This window comes from Daucus carota, chromosome 4 (assembly GCF_001625215.2).
Source record: "Daucus carota subsp. sativus chromosome 4, DH1 v3.0, whole genome shotgun sequence".
NCBI classification, from domain to species: Eukaryota; Viridiplantae; Streptophyta; class Magnoliopsida; order Apiales; family Apiaceae; genus Daucus; species Daucus carota.
In genome coordinates, this window is record NC_030384.2 from 39,169,989 (window position 1) to 39,197,950 (window position 27,962).

At 33.0% G+C, this 27,962-nt stretch overlaps 2 protein-coding genes across 2 annotated transcripts; both read left to right on the top strand.

Moving 5' to 3' along the window:
- The first annotated feature begins 1,205 nt into the window (after positions 1-1,205).
- Positions 1,206-2,875, top strand: LOC108219053 (ethylene-responsive transcription factor RAP2-13). The gene has a single exon (XM_017392302.2). The coding sequence runs from the start codon at positions 1,637-1,639 to the stop codon at positions 2,630-2,632; it is 996 nt and encodes a 331-aa protein (XP_017247791.1). The 5' UTR covers positions 1,206-1,636; the 3' UTR covers positions 2,633-2,875.
- Positions 2,876-22,434: 19,559 nt separating this feature from the next.
- Positions 22,435-25,490, top strand: LOC108215772 (probable trehalose-phosphate phosphatase J). The gene is made up of 11 exons (XM_017388340.2): positions 22,435-22,905; positions 23,003-23,143; positions 23,357-23,428; positions 23,519-23,611; positions 23,703-23,759; positions 23,840-23,941; positions 24,263-24,340; positions 24,495-24,564; positions 24,735-24,805; positions 24,903-24,995; positions 25,083-25,490. Exons 1-11 carry the CDS (start codon positions 22,636-22,638, stop codon positions 25,242-25,244), a joined length of 1,209 nt encoding a protein of 402 aa, XP_017243829.1. The 5' UTR covers positions 22,435-22,635; the 3' UTR covers positions 25,245-25,490.
- Positions 25,491-27,962: the final 2,472 nt, after the last annotated feature.

The window sequence follows — 27,962 nt, forward strand, 5'->3', positions numbered from 1 at the left end:
AGAAAAGTAAAGAGTTTAGGGTAAGTTTTGATTAAGGATTGCAAGTGAGAACCGGAAATAAAAATGAGATTTATATAAAATTCTAGAAATGAAAAAGGTATAGACCCAGTTTGGGAATTAGCTGTTAGCCGATTGAATTAAATGTTTTGACTAGCCGATTGAAATAGATGTTTTAACTAGCGGTTTCGTGTAAAATTGCTTGGTAAATAGCTGTTTATTAGTTTTTTTATGACACATATCAAAATCGCTAACCCAAAAAACTCCTCAAAGTAGCTTTTTGAAAATTAGTCTTTTAAGGCCAAGCTTCTATTTCAATCCGCTAATTATCAAACACTATCATTAGTGGATTGGAATGGTCAAACCTCTAACTCACCCCAAACATCTAATTTTTTCCCAAAACCGCTAACTTTGAAACATGACCATAATTTATAATAGCACTGATTTTCATATCATATAGTTAGATAAGTAATCAAAATGCGATGCAGTGAAATTTCCGTTAACCAAAATCACTAATTATGAACGAAATACTCATAATAATTACTTTTTATTTATTTAAAATATAACTAGATCAAGCATAAGTGTGTAGAGTAATGTATAAGAACTTTTGTAAAAATGTCAAACCTAATCGTGGCCAGCAATAATCATAATTCAACCACAAAAATTAATAGCGTTGCTGATTGTATTACTCCCTCCGTCTCAATTTATAGGTCCATTTTGAAAAGAAAATTGTCCCAAAATACTTGTCCCTCTCTTCTTTCAATACAAATTTATCTACATATTAATTGTGATTTTTTTGAAACTCAACATTATTCTCATTTCTCAATGCACTAAATCCTTATATTTATTGTGGTTTTTTTTGAAACTCAACTATATTCTCACTTATAAATGCACTAATTAATGATACATGAGATAAGATTCTATATAAACAACTTTTTTCTTAATATGTGTGTTTATTCCAAAATGGACCTATAAATTGAGACGAAGGGAGTATTTCCTAATTACCCCTGACACGTGTCCATCCTACCGGTCACTAACTGACACCTGCCATGAAAATCTAACTATCCCAGTACGTGTCACATTACAATTGGCCAGCAGTCAAACGTGACGGAGAGTAACTGTGAAGCAAAGAAAAGAAGTGGGCAGAGAGAGAAATAATTTTAAAAATATGTGAAAAATGGCCCATTTGGCCTTTAAATAGAGAAGCGTAAGTTCACATATTGGCAGAGTGAAAAAAATCAAAAGCGAGGTCACCTAAAATTTGAGTGTTTAGTTTACATAATCCCCCCCTTCTCTCTATATTCCCCTCTTCTTGGATCCCTTTCTGTAATAGTCTGTCTTTCAACTTATATAATTTTTCTGGGTTTGTTTTCTTGATTTTTGACTGATTTTTCACCAAAAAATTTGAAGAACCAAGCTCATAATTGTGTGTTTTTTGAAAGCCAGGTGTTTCAGAATAGTGATCACTAGTTTTTACTTAATTTCAGCACAAATCTCTCCCAGGGTGTGTTTTTCAATATCCCTCAGATTTGTATCTTCTCTTACAATCCCTGTTTCTTAATTTTTACAAGAAACCAGGTTCTTTTATTATCTGTATCTTCTACTTGTATTTGTGTGTTTTTCAGGTTGATTTGTAGAAATGATGACAGGTGTAGATTTTGATTTGTACAATAGTTGTACAAGCAGTCCAAGTAGTTACTCAGATCCTTGTAGTGAAGAGCTGATGAAAGCACTTGAACCTTTTATGAAAAGTGCTTCTTCAACAGACACTTCTTCTTCTATCTCTTCTCTTTCTCCTAGTCCTACTAGTAATTTCTACTACCCTTTTGACTCTTCTTTCTCTACCCAGCCCCCTACTTTCCCGGTTTACAGCCCACCCGAATCCACAACCCAAATGTTTTCCACCGGGTTTTCGGGTTTTGCCCATATGGGTATGGACCAGACAGGTTCTCTTGGGCTTAACCAAATCACCCCATCTCAGATCCTCCAGATCCAAGCTCAGATCCAGCTCCAAAACCAACAGAACTACTATTCTTCCATTTCTTCTCTACCACCACAGCCCCAAAGATCTTCCAACTTTCTTGGGCCTAAGCCTGTCCAGATGAAACACACGGGAAGCCCAACAAAGCCCACAAAACTTTACAGGGGTGTTAGGCAAAGGCACTGGGGCAAATGGGTCGCTGAGATCCGTTTACCCAAGAACAGGACCCGGCTTTGGTTAGGCACTTTTGACACAGCTGAAGAAGCTGCTTTAGCTTATGATAGAGCGGCTTATAAGCTGAGAGGTGATTTCGCTAGGCTTAATTTTCCACACTTAAAGTTAGATCAAGAGCTATCGACTTTTAAGCCATTGCATTCGACTGTTGATGCTAAACTTCAAGCCATTTGCCAAAACTTGAACAAAGAGCCCAAACAGAAGAGTGCAAAGAAGCCCAAAACTTCTAAGCCAGCTTTTGTCAAAGTGGAGGAAGCTTCCAACGGGTCGGATCTTTCCGGCGGGTCATCACCCGAATCCGAAATCTCGTTCCTGGATTTTTCAGAGCCTTGTTTTGACGAGTCTGAGAATTTCATGCTGCAGAAGTTCCCTTCAGTGGAGATTGATTGGGAGGCGCTGACGTCATCCCTGATGTCATAATAAATTTATGTATCTTTTTTTTCTTTATAGGTGTAGTATTGTAGCCTCTGAAATGGTTTTTTTGACATTTACAGAGGCGAGTCATGCAGTCGTAGAATAGGTTTAAGTTTGTGAATTTTGTATATGTAATTATGTAAGGTATATTTTTATATGTACCTTGTATAATGGCCTGCTAGTAATTTTTGTCTAGTATTGGCCGAGGGAGATGTCCTAACTATGTTTTAATGTATTCCTAGTTTATAATCGTGTTGTTTAAATATGCTTTATGTATTTGCTTAACCCATTTTTACCGTTTCTGTTTAATGCTTTGGCTACTTTGGAAGATTGGCAAGCAACATGATTCTTGAACTAAATAAAAGAAAAAAAATTAACTAAATTAGGCATGGTTTTCAACTTAGGTAAGCAGCTCAGTACTTGATTAATTAATCTCTACATCTTTTCTGCAAGTTTGGTAGATTAACATAGGTAACTTAGCATAGAGGAAAATTTGAATATTTTGGGGGTGTTTGCGGGTTTAAAAGTCTGATTTTTAGATTTATAAGTTAAAATCATTTATTCGTATTTTTCCTAAAAAATTAGGAAGTAATTATAAAAATTTAAGAATTTTTGTTTCATGACTTCTATTTTTTTTCCAAATATTTAATCACTTATAATATTAACTTGCTTCTAACATTTGTTTCATTTTTCTATTTTAAATTAGAAACATTTATTTTAAATTCAGTTCAACAATCTTTTTTCTAAATAACAAATTTAAGGTGGCCTTTATATCTGACAAAAAAAAAAAAAGATGGCCATTATATGTATATTATGCATCAGATTATAATTTAAATTTATGTATCAAAATTTGTATAAAACCTTTTATCAAAGAATGTCATAATAATTCTATCCCTGCTTCTTCTTAATTTATTTTCGTTTGTTACATGATCTAATAGCAATGATGGAGGTCCATAATCATATACTCCCTCCGTCCCCCTCAATTGTTTACATTGGAGGGGGACACGGAGACCATGTATGGAAAATGAGTAAAGTTAGATGAAAAATGGGTAAAGTGGTGGGACCTATCAATATTTAATTATAGATAAGTGGTGGGACCTATCAATATTTAATTATAGATTTGAGATAGTGGAGGAAAGTAGTGGGTGCAATAGTAGTTTTTATTGTTAAATATGAGATAGTGGGGGAAAATAGTGGGTGTAATGATGAGAAAAACTTACTATTTATAGTAACGTAAAGAAATGAGAGGGACATCCAAAATAGTAACTGTAAAGAAATCAGAGGGACAGAGGGAGTATTAACCTGTAGGAACGACACTTACAAGAAAAACAAAAAACTGAGTGATTTAATTAAAAAAACATGTAGATCAGTAGATCCATCCAGCTTTTATCAAAAAAAAAAGTAGATCCATCCAGCTGTTGGCGTTGCACTTTCGTTTTCCATGTAGTAGTACTTGTTAATACATCAAACGAGGAGCACCATTTTTGCACGCAACAAAGACCACGATTGTTGAAAAATCAGACCCAACCCCCTTTCTGAATAGACCTGTATAATCGACACAACGTGTACCGGGAGTCACTCCGTTTGAAATATAGGTTGTTTTACTTTTTTGCACGCATTTTTAAGTGTTTTGGCTGCATGCTAAAAATTATTATTTTTTTTAAAAAAAAGTTTTGAATAAAAATATGATAAAAATATGAGATATATATTTTTATTTTAAAAAGAATATTTCAAAAGTAATAGTTTTTAACATGCGGTCAAAGAACTTAAAAATACATGCAGAAAAATCAAGCGACCTATATTCCAAAATAGTGGGAGTATAACTTAATTTTACGTGAGTCTGCCCCTTGTAAATTTGTAATATAGGAAACCTAGTTTAATCACTTGTCAATTAGCGATGCCTTTAAACTGCAGATTACAGTTTTAAGAGGAGTGAAAGCAAAGAATTTGATTCTGTATTTGCGGGTCAGTCCTAGTCCATTTGATTGAGATTAGTGAAAGCAAAGTAAAGCAATTCGCTAATTCAAAGTTTACAATTCTTCCCCGAAAGCAAAGTAACGAGAAATCTCTAATTCAAATTTTACATATAAGGCTGCACAAGTAGTAGGTAATAAAAATCGGAAGTTAATCGAATCGGGTAATTTTAGTTAAGCTATATTTAAAACTTGCTAACTCGTGATGAATCTAGTAAATTTTTTGTTAAAAAAAATAATTTATTAAAATAAATATTTATATATTTTTATAATATTTATCAATTATATCTATTTTCCGGTTTTTATCAAAAAAATTATCCGGAAGACAATTTCATTTAGAGAATATTTATATATGTATTATAATTGTTATTTGTAACATCAACTATTCTACTGTATTATGCAAGTTAAGAATTTTATCTAGTGAAAATACTTTCGATGATAAAAAATTCATTATGACGTTTAAATTAGCTTTGCTTGGGTTGGGTACGTGGTTCATACCTGGGCTGTAAGGTGTCGGAGTCTGTATTAACAGGCTTTTGGAGTATTTAATACGGAGAACCAAATGCATTAGGAGGCCCAGTTATATACTTGTATTATAAATTCAACCTTTCCCCGATTCATAAGGTATGAAGCACCTACGGAAAATCCCACATGACATTTTCTTTTTACGAAAAGCGAATAATTTAGTAAATTATCAAAACGATTTATATAGCTGTTTTGTTTTCTGATCGTTTAACATATTTAAATTATTTAATCTAAAAAATATTACAGTCAAATCTAAAACAATCCAACCTACATCAGTTTTGAACATAATTGCATCACACCTGACCTTCACATAAGCATCATCTGTAGTCCAATATTCAGAATTATCAGTTATATTAAATAATATTAGATGAGTAAATGACCCCAAAAATATGAACAATTTTTTATGATGAAATATGAGCTTTTACGATATTAACCACCATGCAAACTTTATGGATTATCCAAAATACTATGTAAATCCTTGCTAAAAACGTTATAAAACCCATAACAAAACACACAAAAATATCAAAATAAACATAAACATCCCAAAAGATGAATACAACTAATAAAATCTAGAAGATAAGGTTCTCGACAAGAGCTCACCAAAAAGGGTTAGATCTTAATTTTATTAACAAAACTGATAATCCTAAATAACATTTTAATCTTATTGCTATTATCTTCCACTCATTTGTTTATATATTTCTTTTCATTATTTGACACGTATTTTAAGACTTCGATTAAGCATTGTTTCGTAATTTTTTTAAAATTTTTTCTTTTATGAATACAAATTTAAACATCATTATTTTATTCAAAATAAATAAAATAAAATAATATAAAAAATTGGTGGATGGAACTATACTTAATCATAGTCTTTAAATACGTGTTGAATCCCTTTCCTCCGTGCAAAGAAGCTGGTGGGCGGAGAGAGTACCTTAAAAAAAATAAATTAAATTACTAATAGTCGTGGCAAAAAAAGATAAAATGAATACCAGATACTAAATTCTGTTTTGGTAACACAATGTTGCGAATTATATACTTAGGTGGTAATATATTCTAAATGAAAAATGTTTGTTGTCTAAAAAATCAGCCGAAAATTATTCTCAGATACTAGCAAAAATATATTCTCAAATACTGACGTGGGATAATAAAGATGGTAACATTCCTGACAACTATATCAGACCGGCTGCGCATATACATTCATCCCTGAATATATGCCCCTTGTGTTTCATATTATTGAAAAATTTAAACAAATTTTAAATACTTAGCAATGCTCATCACAAATTTATAATTATATTTAGAATCCATTTGAAAACATGCATTTCATTTCAAATGATGAATTTTAAATGATAGGATTTGAGTTGTCATTTCAAATTCTCAACTTTATACTAATATTTGAATGTGCAGATTTCAATTGAAATTCAAATTCAAATTTTCAAATAAATTATTTGATGAAATCCAGAATTTCAGTCCCCAGAATTTGCGCGAAGTTGTTTCTTGATTGTGGTTGCGGAAACACCAAGGGGCGGTATATGGCCCAATTAGCCCCATATGGCTTGTGCTATACCAACCCAAAAACATTGTTGCCAGACTAACGGCCCGTCACCTAGTCGTTGTATAATTAACGTTGATTTCATATTATAATGCACAGTCAAGTAACAATAAAATCTACGAATGAAGAATCAAAGCGCTACAGCCAGAAGCATATATAAACAAAAAAAACTTTATACGTCCACCCTAGCTAATTATGCAATAAAGAATTTATACCAAAGCTTTTAAGATTTAGAGGATAAAAGGATATAGCAAAAGCAACTGCAAATTGCGCACTAATTAAACAAAAGTACAATAAAATAATACATTTGAGAGATCGTATAAATCTGATTTGGTGGCATTAAATATCAAATATACTCGAATGTTATCGCGTGCATATATTTATTGTAGCATTCGATGTGATGCACACACGTATGGGTGAAGAATGTCGGTGCATCCCCCATACCGGGATAACAAAACCAGAGCAACTAGCTGATTCAATATTATAATGAATCTGCCGAGTCCACTCTCGGCAACATGCTAGTATTGAATTTAGTAAAAAAACAAACAAAAAAGAAACATGCTAGTATTGATCTGCTAACCCTAAGTTTCTGATACCACAATTATGTTATCTCTGCCCCCTTATAACTTGCCCCTTTGCAATGTCTAAAAGATCTTGTTCTGTTCCATTCTTCTTTTTTCACGGATATACTCTACACCCTTATTCCTTGATGCCCGCGGCTATAATAAATCGCAGTTGAGAGTTTTTCGAGAATTGATAACTTATAATAATATCACAGTTAGTCGGGTCTCGAGCATAATAAATAAGTTTGAGTGTTTTTCAAGAATTGATAACTTAAAATGATATCAGAGCTAGTCGGGTTTTAAGGGTTTTAAGCACATGCTCCCAAGCAGTGTGTGCATACACACGTATACATGTGGTGTGTGCATGAATCCCACATGCATGTGCTTGTATAGTTTTTCGTTTAATCAGCTATATAGTTTGTTGGTTGAGCAATAAGCTGGAAGTGTATGTCCCAGAAAAGTAAATAAATGACTCGGCGATGAGTAATGTATATGTGGAAAACTATTATCATAACAGCTTCCAAACTAACATAACATCAAATCAACTTTCACTACTATAGACATGTGCGGCTGTCTTTTGTGCGTTTATCTGCCAGTTTTGATTCTCGAATTTCCTGCCATCGTATCATTCCGACCGGAAATGGACCTCAAAACCGACCGATTTTGTTCATTTCCGACCGATTTTGGCGGTCGAAAATGCCCGCTTTTTTTGTAGTGTTCGAAAGATGAAACGAAAATTGTTCAAGACCTCTTATAAAGAGGTAAGTAAAATTATACTAATCCTATGTCGTTGAAAATAAATTTATCATTCAACGTGTAATTGATGCTATGTCGGCAATGTTGTTATTCTCGAATCCCTTACAATGAATATGATTCAAATTATGAAGAATTTTGTCGTGATATATAGATAATTAGAGTAGTAGATAGTGGTTAGCGTTCTAGCTTTTCAACGTCTGTATATATATATATTCTCATTTAACTGATTAAAGGAATATATTTCATATGCATATTCGTTTAGATTAGAGAATTGGGTTAAATTCTCTCATTGTTAGCCATCATTTCAATAATGATAAAAATATTCAAAGTAATAAGAAAAACCAATCAAGTCTTAGAAAAATCTACTCAAATTACGACGGGCATCAATCATCCCAGTCATTGTGAGAAAGACTTTGTGGGGGAATACAAACAAATGTAAGTAACCTAGTGGAATTATATATATACAGCTGATAAATCTTGAAAAATGAATATCTTTGGCCTGGATTTGTTCTCATTTATCGATATTAACAATACATTATCTTGAGTTAAGTTCCATGTAGTCCACATATTTACTGTAGTACCGTAGACCACGCATGTTCTGCAACTATAGAATGACATAAAAACATTGCAAAATGTATGAAACTTGTTATTTTGTGAAATACATTCTATAAATATCACTATTTCATGAAAAATATTGAAAATGCTCGACAAGTAGAACACATATGTTCTGTAATATGTAAATATGTTCTGCAAACTTAACATGTTTTGCAGAATAATGTGTTTTTCACTATTTAACTTGTCGAATGTTTAGGATTGTCAAAATTTTTAACAAAATAATTATGTTTATAGAACATGATTTGCAAAATAACACATTTTGCCATGTTTTTATGCTATTCTATTGTTGTAGAACATACGTGGTCTACGGTACTACAATAAATATGTGGACTACACAGAACTTTGTTCACATTATCTTAGTTATATAAAGAATAAAGAAAATTATATATATATAATCATTTCATTGGTGCTATAACTGAATTTACATAACTGAAATTAAAATAAAAAAAAAGACGCGCAGAGACAGAAATGGAATAATAAGTTTTGTTTGTATTATGAAAAGTTGGGAAGCAGAGGAGGCGATAATTATATGAACCAGTGAACTTCAACTATGGTGGATGGTGGTCCATTATCGACCCCATGAATTGAATATTCTTAACTTTTACTCCCTCCGTCCCTATTTATCTGTCCACTTTGGAAGTAAAAATTTGTCCCTATTTATCTGTCCATTTATACTTTCAAAACTAATTTAATGATAGTTTTTCAAATATATCTCTATAATTTCAATTTTCAAGGCTTGACTTATTTAAAACTTGGTTGAATTCATGTTTTCAAGACATAAAAGTAGGGGTATTCCACCATTTTCAAGATATTAATTAGAGGTATTTAATAAAAAAGTTTATACAATCAATTATTCCTTGGTATGTGTTTTTTTTCCCAAAATGGACAGATAAAAAGGGACGGAGGGAGTACTATTTATAAAAGAATAATAATCTTGTTTGATTCCAAACACAAAACTTGACATGAATGTAATTACTAAGCAAACAATAAAGCATACATTTAATTAGATTAACAAACATATATTTTTATTTTAATTAATGCTCAAATAGCTTGTGATTTCAGTGTTTGAATGATTGAAAATAAAGAATATTATCTTAATATATCTGAGCAAAAAGACGTTTTATCTATAGAGTAAAGCATAGAGATAAATGAGATGGATGGAGAATTGGAGATAATGAGCGAGGGAAGGAAGAAGAGGAGAAGAAAATGGAAAGAGTAGGTGGGCTAGGCAGTGGGGAAGAAATGATAAGGACTGAATCAGACAAATCATACATCAATCATTCTATATTGCAAACAGGGTCGATCACTGCATAGCGATTGATAGATTTTATTAAGGAGTAAATAGCATGGACCATGCCATGCGTCTCTATTTCAGTATGACATTTCACATCGGATGGAATGTCTCTTGGCCAGCCAGAAATATGTCAATGAATGCGAGAATTTGAGGAAATATAAATTAGCTGATGAGTGATGGCGGTTGGGATTATAGTTAGTATTTCGGGATTTTAGTTAGTGTTTGAAGTCTTTATAGTTAATTTTGCCTTTGTTGGAAAATTTATTTTCGGTCATTTTTTTGTTTTTCTCTTTTTTTCTTCTTCGATGTGGTTAATCTAGGAAGGGCTTAGACGACTAGAATAGTCTACCAGGACGGATGTCTAGTGATGTTGAGTTCGGAGATGACATAGTTTACTACATATTTCTACGTAGTTGTTTTTTATGATGTAGGATAATGAGGCTGATTCGTGGATTCTTATTATTGAATAAGTGAGATCATGTGGATTTCATGGTTCATGAATGTCTTGTTATTAAATATTTGAGGTCAAATGGATTTCACGGTGTGATTGGGGTCCAAAAATTCCAAGATTATAGCCTTTTGATTTTAAAATAGGAGGGATCAGGGTTATAACACCAAAGAGCAAACCTAATGTGAGAGTCATCACGGGGTTTCAAACTTGTTTGTGATCTCAATTTAATATATTCTTTAGGAGTTTACAACGAGCAAATATGAGTAGTACAAGGCCAGATAAAAATATAATCACATTCTAAATCAGCAATTCAAAACTCGAGGAAAAATTCGACAAATTATAACAGTCGTACAAATAACAAAAAATCACCGTGAATTACATCACAAACCCATTGCCTCACATAGGATCTTAACAAAGTTTATAATAAACTCATGGCATTGTGCATAAGTCTAAACTTGAGAAAAAGTTGACGAAGAGAATAGAGATGGTTGATCAAAATTAAGCAAGAACATGCGTGCATAATGTTTCTCAACAGCTAACCAATCTATAAAAACAACATGATCAATGGAGAGCACAGTGCACAGTAGGTATATAGATAAATATATCTGGAAAGATGAAAAGTAGGCAGGTGAGTTGCAGCCCAATCACAAGCGGATCAAAAGATGGACACAGATAGCTAGCTAGTGGACCAGTTGCCAAGTGGGGATTTCGTTGTTTTGCTATCTCTTACCCTTTGCATGTTTCTACTTTCCACCAACACTTTGTCCATCTTCTTTTTCGATATATATACTTATTTCAATTTTTAATATTTAAACATTGATTTAATTTATAAGTTAAAATTGATATTATTTTTTACTTCAGAATGAGTGAAAATATCGTACTCTCTCCGTCCTAGTCATTTTTTTCATTTTTCTTTTTGAGATGCTCCATCTAATACTTACATTTTTAAAACTTATCAAGTATAATAAATATAAAAATCAACTATTTTTTTCATTATATTTACTTTATATATTAAATATCATTCCACCGCTATCCTCACTTTTTTTTATGATTTCACATTATTTTTACTTATTTTCTTAATTTTCGTGTCTAACTCAAATGTGAACATTTGGATGAAACGGAGAGAGTATAACGAGCATTTTCTGTAATACTTGAATATATATATATGTAAAGATTTGTGGAACGCACAATAGATGCCCATAGTATAGGACTAAACCTATACTTGCATCAGTGTTTCGTTTATGCAAGTGCGATTAATAATGCACCCGTATTTCCTGCATGCGCAGTGGAACGTTCCAGAAATGAACCAACCTTTTGATCAAAAGAAATAATAAAATTTAAAACTGAACTGGGAAGTCGTGACACGTTGAAGCCACTTTTATCTTTTTTTGGCAAATGTTACAATCAATTTTACAGCTTTGGCGTTTTTATTGGAGCTCCATTAACTTCTAGGGTTTGTTTAAAGTAAAGAACCGGTGCCATTCTGGTAATGTCAATTGAGTATCCACTAGGGTTCGATCACTGACTTTGACTTGCTCAACTGAATGAAGTCTCGCAGCATAGTATAATTAAATCAATTATTCCAAAGCTCTACACAACTGTCTGTCAAGTATGGGAAAGAACAACAGTAGTTGACTTGTTTAAGCTTCATATACGTTTCTTTCTTGGCCCCCAAGTTGGTGCATTGACTAGTGACTACTGTGGCATAGGCATATATGGAGAGGGAGGCGATCCCTGACAACTGGAACGTGGATTGACTGATGATCTCTTGTATATATAAAAATATTAATAATTAATATTTTTAATAAAAAATGAATTAATTATTATAACAATTATTTATCAGAACCCGACTAATTAAAAGAAAAAGGAATGAAGTTTAGTGAGTACATGTTAGCATGCAGTCATGCATGATCAGAATTCAGAAAGAACATTTATAAACTTAGTTGATTTTTTTTTCTAAACTACAAAAATGACCAGAAATGAGAAGTAGATTAATAATCACAAGTGATTAAACTGTTTGGGAAAAAAGTAAAAATCCTGAAACAAAAATTAGTATTATAACATTTTGCACAAATCGGTCCAGAAAAATAAAAGCCGATTTTTTACGGGAAAAAGTCGGAAGTCCGTGTTGCCAAGCAGTCACTCGTTCTACGTGTAAGCGGAAAACTGCCTGGTGGAGAAATGAACCCAAACGTTTACATATTCGAGCACGTCTAGGAGAAGGAAAACCCTAGCCTATAAGCATAGTCCACCACCAATTATACGGCATCGAGAAAACTTAACATAGATCGGATTTATTTAATTCAAAATCTCAATGTGTGGCATATAGAACTCTGAAACCACGGACATATGTGGTTGATCTACTCACTACGTCTCTATTTGCTTCATTATTGAAATCCCTTCACCAAACGAACATGTGAGCTTCTGTCTCTTGATCAGTGGCTCATTACAAGCCTGGATAACATTATTCAAATGCCCTTTAAAATGAATAAATCTTTTTGAATGAAAGTGCCTTTATATATTTATTCTGTTCTTGAGAATCTACCCACATAAAATCTCACATGACATGCCACGTGTAAAAGAGACCCTTTGAAAAAAGGAAAGGAGAAAAAAAGAAAAAGATCCAAACACATGCGGTGTCGGGCATCAAACCAAACCAAACAAGACTCCTGTTTAGTGTCCTTTGATCCGAGTCATTTGTATTATAAAGAAAGTATGAACAAGACTACGAGAGACACGTATATGTACAAGGACGCACCTAGGTCTAGGGGTTGCAGTTATATTACTCCCTCCGTCCCATTTTATGTGACCTCATTTCCTTTTTGGGACGTCCCAAAAAGAATGAACCTAGAATACTTACTATTTTTGAACACTACTTTTCACTATTACACCCACTAACTCTATATTTTATACTCTTTTATTATTAAATAAATACTATTACACCCACTACCTTCCTCTACTATCTCAAATTTATTACTCCCTCCGTCCCTATTTATCTGCCCACTTTGGAAGTAAGAATTTGTCCCTATTTATCTGTCCATTTATACTTTCAAAACTAATTTAATGATAGTTTTTCAAATATATCTCCATAATTTCAATTTTCAAGGCTTGACTTATTTAAAACTTGGTTGAATTCATGTTTTCAAGACATAAAGTAGGGGTATTCCACCATTTTCAAGATATTAATTAGAGGTATTTAATGAAAAAGTTCATACAATCAATTATTCCTTGGTATGTGTTTTTTTTTCCAAAATGGACAGATAAAAAGGGACGGAGGGAGTATTAAATATTGATAGGTCCCACTACTTTACCCACCTTTCAACTACATTTACTACCTTTTTCTTAATCTCCGTGAAAGTCAAACCCATTCACATAAAATGGGACGGAGGTAGTAATTATTAGGTATTCTTTGGATTCGGTAATTGTGTGTTATGTTTATGTAAAATTATGTTGGGTCGACAGCAAACATGTATTCAGTAATTAAAGTAATCAGAACTGATCGAACAATATATACGATTTTCAAAAAGAAGGTTTGTCTAATTGGATGTTACTGCATCAGAAACAATTAAGCTAATCAGGACAGATTAAACTAGAGTATATGATTACTGCCAATGTTTGCCACGCTAAAGCTGATTAAGGTGAAGGTGGTATGCATGAACCTAGACATGTTATTTATTAATTATTATCGATAAGTAACTCCTTCTTTGATTGCAAAATGTTAGAGGGAAGCTAATGTCGTTCGATCAACGGCATTGAAAAATAGAGTGTATAATACATATTTTTTTAGTAAAAAAAATTGACTGTTTTATCAGCGGCGGATTAGTAAATGTTTTATGAGGTTGTCCGGTCAATACATAATGTTTTAGTCTTTCTAAAACAAATACTTATATATTAATTGTAGATGCGCTTTCTTTTGTTCACGAAGTAACACTGTATATAAATTTATGGATTTTACTTGCGAAAATTCAGATTTACAAAAGATCCTTACAAGAGAATGACTAATTTTCACAATAATATAGCGATAAAATCAGGTACTTATTCGGCCGGATTTGATTTTACATTTGTGTAACTTAACTTCTACTGCAGGTAAAGAGCAATAGTGGGCCCAATGAGATAAAAATATATCATTTGAATATAACTTCAATTAATCTGATATTCAGGTGAGAGGCATGTCGTGAAAATTGAAGATAAAAAATATATATTATTACATTTAACTAAAATCTTGTTAATTCTGTTATTTTGGTAAAGTAATAGAATTACAAACCTATTTCAAGAAAAATAAATGTTAATTTATTTTTATCTGTGGTTTTGAAGGCGGCCTCAAGTACCGTCAAGTTCACCATCTCAATTTTTAAATTCAGCTTTAAGTATCCAATTAAAATATTTTATAGATACACACACACACACATATATATATATATATATATAAAATATATTGAGAAAGAAGAAGTATATATTTATATCCAACCACTGAAATGCCCAACACTTTTTTCTGAATGATCCTCAGAAGCACATGCGGTCAAGATAGGCAAGCTTATTCGCATTTAATTTTCGAACATAGGTTAGTTGCAGAGGAGGACATATCACAGCAATTCTATTAATCTCTTTCACGTGTTTATAAGTTGTTGTACAGGAATTCGGATTCAATCGAAAGGTGGTGCGAATACATGCACGCATGATACACAATAGCTAATTTGCAATCACGTATTTTCATAAAGTTACAAAAAGTTCCGAATTATTCAACACAGAATAATAAAAAAAGGTGATGCATGCAAACAATTTGAACGAGCAGTCAATGGTCTAATGTTCTTTAACCAAAGCTTAATGCAGGATACAAATTGATCGGCTCTCGCTGCTTCCTGGTGATTTCCTCCGAACCTATTAGTCATTCTCAAAATCTTTAAAAATTATATACTCTCTTTTGATTTGTTCAAACAAGTTGGGTGATTTGTCTCGAAAGAATATTAGACTTTTCACCAAGCTAGTGACGTGATCCCTTCTTACACATAATTGTTTTTGTTTCGTGTTGATTATTGTACGTGCTTTGTGTTTTCTAGGAGATTCATGGGAAGATGAACACATAATGTGGAAGCAAATCAATTGGTGATCACATTAGTTTAAGCCCTTAAGCTCGCTGATTTAGGCGGAAAAAGCGTAATTAGCGTCAACTTTAGGAATAAACAAGGGGATTATATCGTCCCTTTTCTGGAAGCAGATGGCATTAGTGGTGTGAAAGCATCTGAGTTAGTATGATGGTCCAAAGAATCAATGTGTGTGATTAGAGTGTAATATTTAATTAGTGTTGCATTAAAATAGGGGGATGGCTACGAGGGATTGTAATTACGTATATGCAAACGCATGTGAAAATTTAGGAATGTGATGAGTAATGTCGTACAAGAATCTCATATTTTCTGTGGTTAACAAAATAAAAGAGGGGAATAACTAGGGATTCAAATCTTCAAACGATTCCTTCTCTTTCTTTCTCATTATATTATTCTAATCACAATTACTCTCCTGTCTCACCTACTTTCAACAATCTTTACGTTCTAAACTTTATAATCAGCATGCGAATCCGCCTCCATCCATAAAATACAATGTGAGAATATTTATTTTTTCCGTTTCATCTTATTTTATTTAAATTCAGAGATTTACTTTTTATATACTTAAATTAAATATAAATTTTGATGATTTTCAATGTATATTAATGACATAATTTAAAATGTATTACATATAAATGATGATTTTAATGTAATTGAAATAAAAATGCGGATAAAACAAGTGGCACACTGATTGATAAATTTAAACCCGTGGGCAAGAAGAGTTGAAAGAGATGAGTGGTTAAGTGAACTAAGTTTTGATCGGATACATGTATAGACTATACTTCTTTATACGTAAATTTTTTACAGATTTGTACCATATATAATATAGAATTTAAATTCCTGACAAAAAATAAAAAATATAGAAATTAAATTCATTGTTTAAATAAGCGAAATGCTGACAAAAAGAGCTGAACCAATACCCTGAATCGGTAAAATTCTTTGACTATTGTCAAACCTGAGTATTAAATATATATATATATATTTTGGAAAAAATGCTCACAATTGGAAGTAATAACGAGTCGTCAATCATATGCTGCTACATTTAAAAATGCTCACACTTAAAAATGCTCACACTTATCTCACGGCAGGTTGGTCGAGTCGTCAATCATATGCTGCTACATCGGCTAATAACGAGTCAATGACAAGTTAATTACAGCCCACTATTATTTTACGGCATCTCCTTTTCAAACAAATACTCCCTCCGTCTCAATTTATAGGTCCATTTTGGAATAAACACATGTTAAGAAAAAAGTTGGTTAGATAGAATATTATCTCATATATCATTAATTAGTGCATTGATAAGTGAAAATATAGTTGTGTTTCAAAAAAATCACAATAAATATAGGGATTTAGTGCATTGAGAAATGAGAATAATGTTGAGTTTCAAAAAAATCACAATTAATATGTAGATAAATTTGTATTGAAATAAGAGAGTGATAAGTATTTTGGGACAATTTTTTTTTCCAAAATGGACCTATAAATTGAGACGGAGGGAGTACTATTACTCCCTCCGTCCCATTTTAACTGTTTTTGACTTTTTTACACGTATTTTAAGATGTTAAAAAAATCACATCTACACATAATTATTCTTTATAAAATTTATATCAAATAAAAGTTTAGAATCTATACTTTTATTTGATATAAGAATTTAATTTTTTTATTGGGTGTAGATATAATTTTTTTACACCTCAAAATACGTGTTAAAAAGTCAAACATCAGTTAAAATGGGACAGAGGGAGTATAAATTGGGATTTTCTATGGTGTGCCTAAGAGCACACACTAGTCTCTAACTCTAATAAGAATAGCTCCTTTTGATTGGTGGGTAAATAATAAATGTGAATGGCCCCCCTGCATTCACATCAACTCCACCAATCAAATTAGCTCATTTTTATAAAATTTAGTGTTTATTGTGTGCCCTTGGTCACACATTAGAAAGACGGTTATAAATTTTCAATTTATTGTATTAAACCAGAAGCTGTATGGTGCTATTCAGCCAAAGGCATATCCATACGAAACCATGCACGGATATCTATGCATGGAAAAGAAAGACTGGCGAAGTAAATGCAGGAAGAATTAAAGAAGCCATACTATGTCCATTGTGTGTGAGTGTAACATAAAGACGAACTGTACCGGTTTTATTACATGTCGTTGAATGCCTCGTCTTTCTTCCTTATCTGACTTCACTTTTTAACCATGTCGTCCTTTTAGGTTGACTGACGAGTAGGGTACATGTCACGGCAGTTCTCACTGGCATGCCTATAGGCATGTATTTTACAAAAAGGCATGCCCAAATGGCATGCCATTTTCCATTAAATATAGCAAAAACTGCTGCATCATTACAGAATTGATACTAAAGTGCACTTACAAATATAACAAAAGTTAGTAAATATTAAGAACCGAACTTAGTACAATACTAACTTATATTAGTAGTTTATCTAATATTTAACTATGAAGTTGGACTATATTTAAAATTTTCAATATTTATAAGATATAATATTTATATAAATTTTATTATTTATATAAAAAATTAGTAAAAAAGCATGCCAAATGGCATGCCCAATCTGGCATGCCCGTGCCGCTGTGACATGAACCCTGCTGACGAGACTTTTGAACCACACTCAACACTCTGTCATTTTTCTATCTCTACACCGACCCTGTTAGTAATTCAACTTCCAACCGTCCTCTCTTTCTCACTCTACTTGTTTCTCGAAGGTTGACGGGGGAGATAAATTTCGTTTGACCCCACTTATATTGACGAATTTGCTAAAATCATCTCAAATTAATTATTTGAAAAAAACACGAGATATCACAAAATATATAGAGTAAGTAATTAGAAGAAATTGGACTCAAATATCATATACTCCTTCTGTTTTTTAATATTTGACGCTTTGACTTCGGACACGTACTTTTAGGTGTTTTGACCGAGTAGTTAAAAATATGATTTTTAAATTTTTTTTTTAAATAAAAATATATAATCAAAATTTTAATTCATAAAAAAATAATAAAAAATTATAATTTTTACTACCGGGTCAACTCACCTAAATATGTGTGCCAAAAATCAAAAATTCAAATAATAAGAAACAGAGAGAGTTTTAATAATTAGACAATATCTCTCTAACAGTGTCCATAAAATCGAACTTATATATAATTAAAATATACAGATTGAGTGGGTAGTAGGGCAGGAGTGACTGTTGGACAAGTTAGAAGAAAACACAAAATGGTCCGTATGGAGCGACTGACACGTATTTCCAACAACTAACACGTATGACAGTTATCAGTCTTTTCGTTCATGTCTTTATGATTCAGTTTTCTTAAAGCCTAATCTAACGAGTTAGTTATCTAGTCAATTGCAATCGACGCTGCGACACTCTTTCGTATCACCTCAGCTGCCGTGTCACCTTCAAATACGAACCATCTGCGCCGACTTGGTACGAATCAATGTCATAATTTAACCACCAAATGTCTGTATTGTTTTAAGTTTTAACTTATCGAACATCCTGTAACATGTGACTAGTTTACGTGTAACATATTTAAATGTTGCCATTCCGCGTTCTTGGAAATTTCACCGGCTTGGGAACTAAGAAGTGTCACTAGTTGGGTAATTTGAACTTTTAAATTATACTTATATTTACAATCAAAATGATGAAACCATCTTACACACGGATATAAATAAATTATTCTCATTTTCTTTCTTTTATTTCTTTGGCTAATTTCGATTTTACTCACAGTTTAAACGACTTCTTCCATTAATAATTACGATAAGATGCAAGATGAATAAATATTAAGGTTTTGCACTTACTTTAAAAAACTTAAGATGTTCAAAAATTAGATTTTCTATTACAGTACTATATAAAATCACTATCTGGGCAATTTGAATTTTTAAAATTATAATTATATTTACAGTCTAAATTATGAAATCATCTCCACATATCGATATAATAAATCATTCTTTCTCTTTTTTTCCCATTCCATTCGTTAGTTTCAATTTCACTCATAATTACGATAAGAGGTAAGAATTCAGGGGCGGATCTAGGAAGGGGCACGGGGGGACACGTGTCCCCCTTAAATATTTTTTTTGCATTTTTTCACCATTTTAAATTTTGAAAAATTATAAAAGTGCCCCCAAAAAATTTAAAAATATATAGGTGTTTTCTGAAAATTTGCTTCGTGCCCCCCTAACATTTTTGTGCTAGATCCGCCCCTGGGTAAGATCGGTGAATATTAAGGCTTTGTTTGGACTAGATGCGCAAAAATAACTCTCCACACTGTTAGTTATCCATCGTTTAACTATATAACAGAAATTTTACTACAATCCCGAATCATAACTCATATGATACTATTCCTAATCACGAGTGAAAAAAAATTAGATAAAAACAAGATACAGGATTCGGTAATTATTACACTTTAATCATCATAATATTGGTGGATTTGATTATTAATGATTCAAGCCAGTCGAATTGACAAATCATTTGCTATACGTGCTCCCTTTCTCATCTTTAAGTGCATCATATCCGAATTACCCAAGAAGTGTAAAATTGCAAAATTTGATCGAGGATAACTGATGATATGTTTTTTCTATATTGTGGTAGCATACAGAGATGTTAGCTTGTCATCTTTAAATCACTTTCCAGAGAATAGACAACCATTCACCATATTTCTGGAACTAGCCTGCCTATACTCAGTTATAAGACTGAATAATAGAGCATATTTAAAGATTTTTCTTTGTTTGGCAAGTTCCCTGGAGATGAGAATTTAGAAGCCAGAGGCCAGAGTAACTACAATGATGCTCATGTATTAACAGTAACCCATGAGCTAAAATTTTGAATGGTGATCATTTAAAGAATAAAATAATTTTTAACAATGATATAAAGAGATAATACAAAGAGATATTTTGATGATTATTTTTAGCATGTTATTTTAATAATAACATTACAATATAGATCAATCTCTCAAACATACTCAATGGTCGTTTGGTTGATAGGGAGTTTGTCAGGTATTTAAAATATTTAGGAATTGATTATCGACGCAGTTGTTTGGTTTACCAAAAACACCGGAAGTTCAAATGGCTGGGAAATTATATTACCGGAGTAATTTTTAAAATTCATATAAATTTTGGAATATTATTATTTTTGTTAAATAATATTATTTATCATTTACTTAGAGTAAAAACACTATGATTATTAAAATATAACAGGTCAGAATTTAAACATACAAATAAACAAACAATTGATTATCGACGCAGTTGTTTGGTTTACCAAAAACACCGGAAGTTCAAATGGCTGGGAAATTATATTACCGGAGTAATTTTTAAAATTCATATAAATTTTGGAATATTATTATTTTTGTTAAATAATATTATTTATCATTTACTTAGAGTAAAAACACTATGATTATTAAAATATAACAGGTCAGAATTTAAACATACAAATAAACAAACAATATGAAGGAATTATATTACCCTACATATCAACCAAACAGTTTTATATTACTTACCAGGTATTTAGTAAAGATGAGAAGTAGAAATTTATGTAGGAAATTACTTCCCAAAGTGATACCAAACAAGCACTTAGTGACATTTTCTGAATAAAAATAATACTATATAAACTCCTTTCTGTTTTGTCTCATTAAACTGAACTCAATTTTAAATATATTTAAACGACAAGTAATAGTGCTTGTTTGGTTGACATCTGGATATGTGGGGAGTAGAAGTTCCTATGAAGTAGTATTTGATGAAATTGTTTGGTTGACATTAATTGGGGAAGTGTAAGTTCCTTGGAATTTTAAATGCCTACAAAACATAAGAAGTTATTGACCTAGACCCCCTTGGTAACTGGCACTTTCTGTAGGAAGTTAAAATCTATCTATCAACCAAACACAAATTTTAACTTCCCATTTATTATAATTTCCATAGTAATTTCAAATTACATAGGATTTAATTTCCTATTGGTAACCAAACAAGCACTATAAATGCGAATTGAGAATAGAAATGTGAGGTGAGAAAACAGGAAGCACAATACAAGAATAATTTGGTATATTCAAAAATATAAAAAAGATGATTCATGAAAATCTTTTATATCGTATAACAAAATTGCTTATTCAAAATATTAACCAAATGTCTCCCCGAAATTCCTATTTTCCTCATAAACTTCCTTGTCCAAATCTTTTTGGAAGGATTTTAGGCAAACTCTTCTTTCATGTCTAGAAAAGAGCAATAACGAGATAAAATATAAGTTGGGCAGCTGAATTCAGCTCAAGAAAACGAAAAAGCAAAGTGAAAGGAACAATTTTTACAAGAAGCTGGTAAACGTAAACTGTGTTATCTGAGCCACATTCCGTCAGGCAGCTCCTTTATATGTATGTAGTATTTCCTGATTCGAACAATTTTTTGTCCATTTGGGAATATTTTAAAAAAATATTATAGCACCGTAATAATAATAATTTAGTAACATAGCAACGGGTAAGGTTGAGTTAGTATATCTCATTGTATACATTGAATTTGGTTGAACTTGAGCATCGACATAAATGGCAAACTTGATGACATTTAAGGTGGTTCGGCTGAGCAGGCCCCTGGTCTTACAACTCGTTCTTACCAATTTTAGGAATTCCACTGAAACTGTGGGCGTTTACCCTCGTGGTGCCAAGTGGGACCCACTATATCTCCACGTGTCATCGTATACTACAACAGTAAGACACTTGCCCAAAGCACAGTCCCCAGCTGCCCTGTGACTGTTATCTTGACGGCGTGTAACGGCGGCGAAGGGCGGTTTAAGATGGGGTTGTGGGTCCCAATTGTGGTGGTGGAACCCTCCTTCAGGATATCGGAGGTTTTTGTGGTGGGGGCCCACTCGGAAGATAAATGTAGTTTGAGAAAATTTGAAGTAGTAGAAAGAAAAGAAAAGGGTGGTGGGTCCCAAAATGGGCTAGTTTCGTCCGTTAGTATCTAGTTCGTGTCTATATAAACTAACCAAACTACCTCAATATATCTCACATATTCACATACTACACAAATACAATCCTTCTCTCTCACACTCTCTCCCCCCTGTCCACTAATCTCTGACCCATCTCTCTCTCTCTCCCTCTCTCTCTGTTTGGCATTCAATCCAGCCTCATTTTGAGCCTGCTTTGCATACATTCCAAAACAGAGCACTCTGTTTCTTCCCCTGTTTCACAAAACTCTCGAACCAAAGATGACCAAAAAGAATGTGCTTGTCAAGGAATCAGGTCTTGAGATGGCCATAAACATGGCCGTCTCAAACTCTTCCATTTTCACGACGGCGGCTCAGAAGCCGCCGTCTGTGCCAGGCGGTTACATAACCATCTCCCGGAAGAAGTTACTTCAGAATCTCGAGATTAATGGAGGAACAAGAATCAACTCTTGGGTTGATTCCATGCGAGCTTCTTCACCTACTCACCACAAAGCCTCGCATTCACTTGCTGATGACCACAGCTCTTGGATGGTAACTTTTCGAATCTCTAGTATTCGATAATCAAATTTCGTAATCTTTACAATAACTTTTACCTATAAATATTGATTAAATGATTTTACTGTAACAGCTTCAGCATCCATCAGCTCTAGACATGTTTGAGCAGATTACGAAAGCTTCCAAGGGGAAACAAATAGTCATGTTCCTTGACTACGACGGAACCCTCTCTCCCATTGTTGAGGACCCAGATCGTGCTTTCATGTCTGATGCTGTGAGTTCTTCATCTCAATACTCATTTTCACATTAATTCACACACTCCCTACGTACATGTATATATGCATGTTCGCGTTCCGCTACAAACTATCTTAACTCCGAACACTTCAGAATTAGTTGCAACTCATCCCAACACTCCTAAAATTATGAGTCTTTACTGAATTTAATGGAATAACTCAAGTGCTAATATAGTTATTGGACTGAATAACAGATGAGAGCAACAGTTCGAAAGCTTGCTAGATATTTTCCAACTGCTATAGTGAGTGGAAGATGCAGAGACAAGGTACAAGGCAGCCACCTATTTTACTTTAACTAGACTGTTTATTTTTGATTAAATTTGATGACTAAAGCTGTGTACTTTGATTATACATAGGTGTATAGTTTCGTACGTTTGGCAGAATTGTACTATGCCGGAAGCCACGGTATGGACATAAAAGGACCTTCAAAAGGATCCAACTATGCCAAGGTAAATCATCACTTAACTAATTGTACTATTGGCCTTATTAGCTGTCAAATTTTTGGTATTCTAATAATTCTTGTTTGTGTTTTTCTTTTAGAGTGCTCAATCTGTTCTTTGCCAGCCAGCCAGTGAATTCCTACCTATGATAGATGAGGTATATTTTTAAATTTTTTTTAGAAGGCTCTTAAGATGATTTTTTTGAAATGGAGGACTCATTTAAATATAAATCTTCAGGTTTACCAGATACTCCTGGAGAAAACAAAATCTACTCCTGGTGCTAAGGTGGAGAATAACAAGTTCTGTCTTTCTGTGCATTTTCGCTGTGTTGAGGAGAAGGTAGAATCCGATCCTAATAAACACACAATTTTTGACTTGCATACATAAAATGTGTATTGGGTGCACGAATTCGTCAAGCTACGCAGTTTTATCCTTATTTTTCACAAAGAGAACGTTTCATGTATATGTATAAGTCATAAAAAAGACAACTTTTTTCAAACGTTTTTTTGTGCTAGATGATACCATGCATGGCCAAGATCATGCCATGGAACAAGTCTTGGTTTAGTTAAAACTACATAATTAGTACATGTTAATGATTTTTATGGTAATTAAAATTTAATTAACAAGTTGATTTATATTTTATTATGTTGGTAAACACAGAGATGGAGTGAACTGGCACAACAAGTTCGGTCAGTGTTGAAGGAGTACCCAAAGCTTCGATTGACACAAGGAAGAAAGGTGAGCGACACGGCACTTGATTATTGCTTTCAAACTATTGTTTATACATAAGCAATCGAAATTTTATATTGCAGTGATTCTATCAGTTTTGTTTATGCTTAGTTGATTGATGTTTCACTTGATTAATATTAATGGTTTGATTAATTAATCACAGGTATTAGAGATACGTCCTACCATCAAGTGGGACAAAGGCAAGGCGCTTGAGTTTCTGTTGGAATCACTCGGTGAGTTTGATTTAAAACCATATTTTGATAACTTAAAAGATATAGTATACGTTAGTCGTTGGAATATTTGTGAACCGGACAAGAAAAAGTTAAAAATGGAGCCATCATACTTGATTAACAACACGAGTTGTTCTTAGTCGCTAACTTTTGTGATTTATCTTCTGAAACAGGGTATGCTAATTGTGCCGACGTCTTTCCTGTTTACATTGGCGATGATAGAACCGATGAAGATGCGTTTAAGGTACACAGAGCATGTGGTTAAGGCTAATATTTTTGTTCATTGTTTGTACTTACTGAGCTGGTGATTAAGACATGTGTTCTTTATTTTTGCTAATTAGGTGTTAAGAGACAGAGGACAAGGTTTCGGCATTCTTGTTTCCAAAATCCCCAAGGAAACAAATGCAGCTTATTCTTTACAGGAGCCATCTGAGGTATAGCTCATTGTCCCTCATGGTTATAAACTGTATATAATTCGAATCAATAGAATTTTTCCTGATGTATCGCGTAACTTGTAATAGGTGATGGATTTCTTACGACGACTGGTGGAGTGGAAACGGCTATCTCTGAGAAGACAATTCAGAATGCTGAGAAGAGCTGTATTAGATGATGGATTACTCACTAAGTTGGATAAAGCGGAACCGATAATTACAGTTCAGGATGCCGAGATGACATGCGCATGAGGGCATCAAAATAATCTACCCTGTTGATGAATTATGTCTAGAATATTAGGTGGATATGCAAATATATATCAAAATATAGTATGTATCTGTAAACTCTTGTTTGAAGAACAACAAGAGGGCTAAGGGGAAATGAACAGAGGCCTTTCTTTTTGCCTCGAGGCCTTGTACATTTGTATCTAGTCATGTACAAGGGGGAAGTCTGTAATGTTCAACTTGTTTGATCAATGAATAGATGGTTTTCTAGCATCTCAAAATTCTGGGGAATTTATGCACAAAGAGTCTTGTTCTTAAAACCAATTAATTTCAACAGTTGACTACATGTATTTATATTTTGTCTTGTGCATCATTTTTACAAACAGAGAATCCTAAATAAGTTGAAAGGAACAAATATACAATGAAACAATGCATGCTCTGAATACCTCTCCTTTCAATCTCAGTGTTTTCTCCAATCCTCCATGCATGCTTGAGCTATTACATTGAATACCATAAAAATCGGGTTGAAACAAAAACTTTTTTACCCATCCACTCTGCATCCTACCGACTTGAGACTATGTAGTGTTGGGAGATCCGGTAACTTAACAATCTTCGACCGTTATAAGCATACTTATTACGAATTTTACATCTTAATTTTCAGAACATATTTCTCAGAAAATCTACACAGAAATCCAACATTTTTACGATATTAAACATATCAATCATGAATTTTACATCCTAGTTTTCAGAATATATTTTTCAATAAATTTATACAGAAATCAAATATTTGTTGACAATCTTAACAATATTCAACATTATAAACATACCCATCACGAATCTTGTATTTTAATTTTCAGAACTTGTTACTCAAAAAACCTATACAGAAATCAAATATTTGTTTACCATCATAGTTATGTATGCCAAATGTGTCGGTAGAAAATAACAATATAGATCTAAATTTTTGTTCTGTTTCCTTTATCCCGGATGTTGGATCTAGATGCAACCATTTTACAGACGACAAATTATTTATTGGGTTAGGCAGTAGCTTTATCGATTAACTTTGATTATTATAAGCCCCGTTTCAATACAATCCAAGAGAGATATTCAACACTTCCAAGAAAGATGTGCCCATGTTCTTGCAAATGAAACAGATACACCACTGCTCTGTGTAGTGTGCACTATGATTTTCTTAATCAGATTTTATAATTAATTTTCACGGAAATGCTCAACTAACAATAATTGGACTCCTTAAGCAAATATTGGGGTATTAAAGAAATAGCTTCATCGTTCCATCACCGACATAAACTCAAGTAATAGAAATGAAAATTAAGTAAAAGCAGAACCCCACACCAAGTTGTCTCTGTTGCTTAATTATATCTTCTTAAGATCTGTATCTAGAAAAGCTTAGCCATTGCTCAGAAACACAATAACAACCCTTCCTCATTGGTTGATTAGATTTGGGTCGAAAGGAACAAGAGCTTGAGGCTTATGTGGGGTAATAACTTGCAACTATATCTATAACAATATACTTGACACAAATTTAAGTACATTCAATACAGTACCAGTTGGAGTATTAACAAATGTTAATGAATGTACCGAGTGGGCATGCGTTAAATCAAGTCTCCTATCATAAATATAAAAACGATTTGTTTTTAATATAAACAATTAAATTAAAGAACTTTATCAGTGTGAGTCTTTTTGAACAAACCCAAAAACAAATCCTTAAGAACTTGTTCACGATCCAAAATAGACAATATCATATTAATACGAAATTAATGGATGTTGCGCGGCTCAATGAGTGGTATTGATATCAAAATCAATAGTTAAAAATTGATGGTTAAAAAGTTGATCATGAAATTACGAGCTGTAAGTTCTGTGATGTGGGAGGCTATCAAATTATGATTGATGATCTTGGACGACTAAAATTCCTGAGACCGAAGTGGTTGGCCATTTGAGAGAATCCAAAAACAAATAGTCCACAGACAATATCATACTAATATGATCGTTGCGTGACCACCATTATAATAATACCTGTCAAATAACGGATTTGACTAAAATATTAATGTGTTATAAGAATGACCATTTAAGTTCGTGAGCGGAATCTTCTGTGAATTTGACTCTATAGGATGTAAGTGAATGATTTATCTAAAATCTTAAAACATAGGAGGAAGACACAACAAAATTTTATAAAAACTATTCCCCAGACCCAAAGAGTACTCCACCAAACTAGATACCGAATTGTACAAGTGTGTATATACAATCCTTGGAAGACGAAAGATGAAGTTTGAAAAGGAAAGGCACGTCCGGGGAATCTATAAATGGTTGAAAGTGGAGTTGGAATCCACTTAGAAGGGGGCCAATGTGGGGAATTAAGTGCTTGAAAAATGCATGGATTTTGAAAGAGGTGGCTAGCTAGGGACACTAAGAAGCCTCCAAGTTTCATTTTTGTATGCTGGTTATAATAATATCATTTTAATTTGCAATCTTACATTCTTTTACTTTCACTCGGACGTGTAAAGATGGAGTCCATTGAATCAACTCACATCATGATTGGTAGGCCTGAATTAAACAACTTAACTACCCCATCTCTTCATTCAATTATTGCAGCCTTGCTTTCCCAAGGCAGCGCAGGGGCTTCTCGCTCTGCCCCCTCACTCAAACAACACCATGTTCAGCACCCTGAGTTTAGGCTCGGGACCATGACTTCCGAACTTTGTCATTTGACCCAAATTTTCAAATTATATG

Coding starts and splice junctions, on each gene's coding strand:
- LOC108219053 (XM_017392302.2), top strand. CDS start 1,637: ATGATGACAGGTGTAGATTTTGATTTGTACAATAGTTGTACAAGCAGT.
- LOC108215772 (XM_017388340.2), top strand. CDS start 22,636: ATGACCAAAAAGAATGTGCTTGTCAAGGAATCAGGTCTTGAGATGGCC. Junction 23,612..23,702: donor AAGGATCCAACTATGCCAAG/GTAAATCATCAC, acceptor TTTTTCTTTTAG/AGTGCTCAATCTGTTCTTTG. Junction 23,942..24,262: donor TTCGCTGTGTTGAGGAGAAG/GTAGAATCCGAT, acceptor TGGTAAACACAG/AGATGGAGTGAACTGGCACA.